Source organism: Cyprinodon variegatus, unplaced genomic scaffold (genome assembly GCF_000732505.1).
Source record: "Cyprinodon variegatus isolate N-32 unplaced genomic scaffold, C_variegatus-1.0 Scaffold1598, whole genome shotgun sequence".
Taxonomy (NCBI): Eukaryota; Metazoa; Chordata; class Actinopteri; order Cyprinodontiformes; family Cyprinodontidae; genus Cyprinodon; species Cyprinodon variegatus.
In genome coordinates this window covers 103,359-105,214 of record NW_015152051.1, presented here as the reverse complement: position 1 = coordinate 105,214, position 1,856 = coordinate 103,359, and the positions used below count along the sequence as shown (strand labels likewise).

Genomic DNA, 1,856 nt, shown 5'->3' with positions numbered 1-1,856 from the left:
GAACAACATCCGGGGACTGTGTCTGTTCTAGTGAACTGAAACGGTGCTGCTGATGTTTCACCAGGACACGAGAACGACCAGTGAAATGCGTAATGGTGCACATCAGGTGTGCACTGAGCCCAGATCCAGGGACGAGTCCTCGCCTGTCTTTCCTCGCTCTCCATCTTCCTTTCTGTGGGTCACGGCGTTCGGCTCGTTATCTTCTGCCTCTAATTGACGTGTAGAGATCAGTCACTGGGGTCGGTGCGGCGCAGCGCTCCGCCTCCTTCTTGGCGTTTCCGTTTCTCCATCATTAAAAACTTTTTCAGCTTTCTTCTCTTTGTGTCGCCGCCTGCAGCTGGTCTTTGTCAGCCTCTCTTCCTTTTTCCTCCCCCCTCTGCCGTCTCTTTCTCACCCGCTCTTCATTTCCGGCTGGTCTCCAGCTGCAGATTCTCTCCCGCAGTCAAAGGGACGCGTCTGTCTTCATCCGCCGCCACCGCCGCCCTGCCGCGACCCGCTGTCACGTCAGCCTCATCAGGAGCCGTCCATCTGTGATCGAGGCTCCTCTGCCTGTTTGATCTGCTGCATGTGGAGGTGACCTCTGACCCCAGAGCTGGTCGCTCCTCTGATCATGAATGTTCCTCTGATCCATCCTCTGCTGCTGAGGTCTGTGCTGATGGTCTTCATCTCACAGGTGAACTCCCACTGCTGGACCTAAAGCTGGAGGCGGGGCTTCAGTGGAGGAGGAGGAGCTTAACTTCTGCATTTAAAGCTCCATCTCTATCCTTGGCTGATCTCATGGAGCAGGAGGAGCATGAGGAGCAGCAGGAGCTCCATCATCTTGTGAGCAGGTTGCCTCGTTGCTTTGGATCCTCCCAGTAAAGGAGGCGATATCTCGCTGCTCCTCTCCAGGTACTCCATCCTCCTCCTCCGGTCCTTGCTGGAGGAGAAGAAGGAGGCTCAGCTTCTTAGCTCCACCCTAAAGACTGCAGCACCTCCCTGCAGACCGTTTCTGTCTTCCTGTGTTGCTTTTAAAGAACGGTGAGAGCAGAGGAGCTAGGAGGAGAACCACCTGGAGGAGCCCTAGGAGGAGAACCACCTGGAGGAGCCCAGAGGAGGAGAACCACCTGGAGGAGCCCTAGGAGGAGAACCACCTGGAGGAGCCCTAGGAGGAGAACCACCTGGAGGAGGCCAGAGGAGGTCTCCTTCTACGGCTCAGATGTTTATTAGCTCTGCTGACGGTCTGTGGCAGACGGACCCTGGACTGGTTCTGGTTCTGGTCTGGATGGAGGAGATGGACAGTCTGATGTTCTTTCTCCACCCACCCCAACCTGGTACCATGGAAACCGCGTCTCCTCTGTGTTCGGCTAACGGTTCCTCACCAGCAGGTTTAAAGGAAGGATTCTATTCCCAGTGGGGGGGGCCAGCAGTCACGTTCCTGCTTTAGGGACACCTTGGAGCGTCTCTGCCGCTGTGGACACGCCGTCCATCAGCGCCGCCGCCGCCTCCAAGAATAATTGGATCCTGTTTCTCATCCTCTCCGCCTGTAATAAAAGGACGCGTCGTCTCGGTTCCAGGCAGCTCTGCGTAACCGAGGTTTGGTTTTTAATCACGGAGGCAGACATTACTGACACGTCTGATGAAAGAGAGCGATGCTGAGGGGAGGAACAGGAAGGCTGCAGCATCAGGACCTTCTGATGACACGTCTGATGAAAGAGAGCGATGCTGAGGGGAGGAACAGGAAGGCTGCAGCATCAGGACCTTCTGATGACACGTCTGATGAAAGAGAGCGATGCTGAGGGGAGGAACAGGAAGGCTGCAGCATCAGGACCTTCTGATGACACGTCTGATGAAAGAGAGCGATGCTGAGGGGAGGA

At 55.9% G+C, this 1,856-nt stretch overlaps 1 protein-coding gene across 1 annotated transcript in view; it reads left to right on the top strand.

Moving 5' to 3' along the window:
• The window catches only part of LOC107104042 (gamma-aminobutyric acid type B receptor subunit 1-like), a 55,037-nt gene that overhangs the window by 14,815 nt on the left and 38,366 nt on the right, over positions 1-1,856 (top strand). The window contains exons 4-5 of the mRNA XM_015403949.1: positions 423-503; positions 591-822. Coding sequence (XP_015259435.1) covers positions 423-503; positions 591-822 — 313 coding nt within the window. The remainder of the gene's footprint in view (positions 1-422; positions 504-590; positions 823-1,856) is intronic.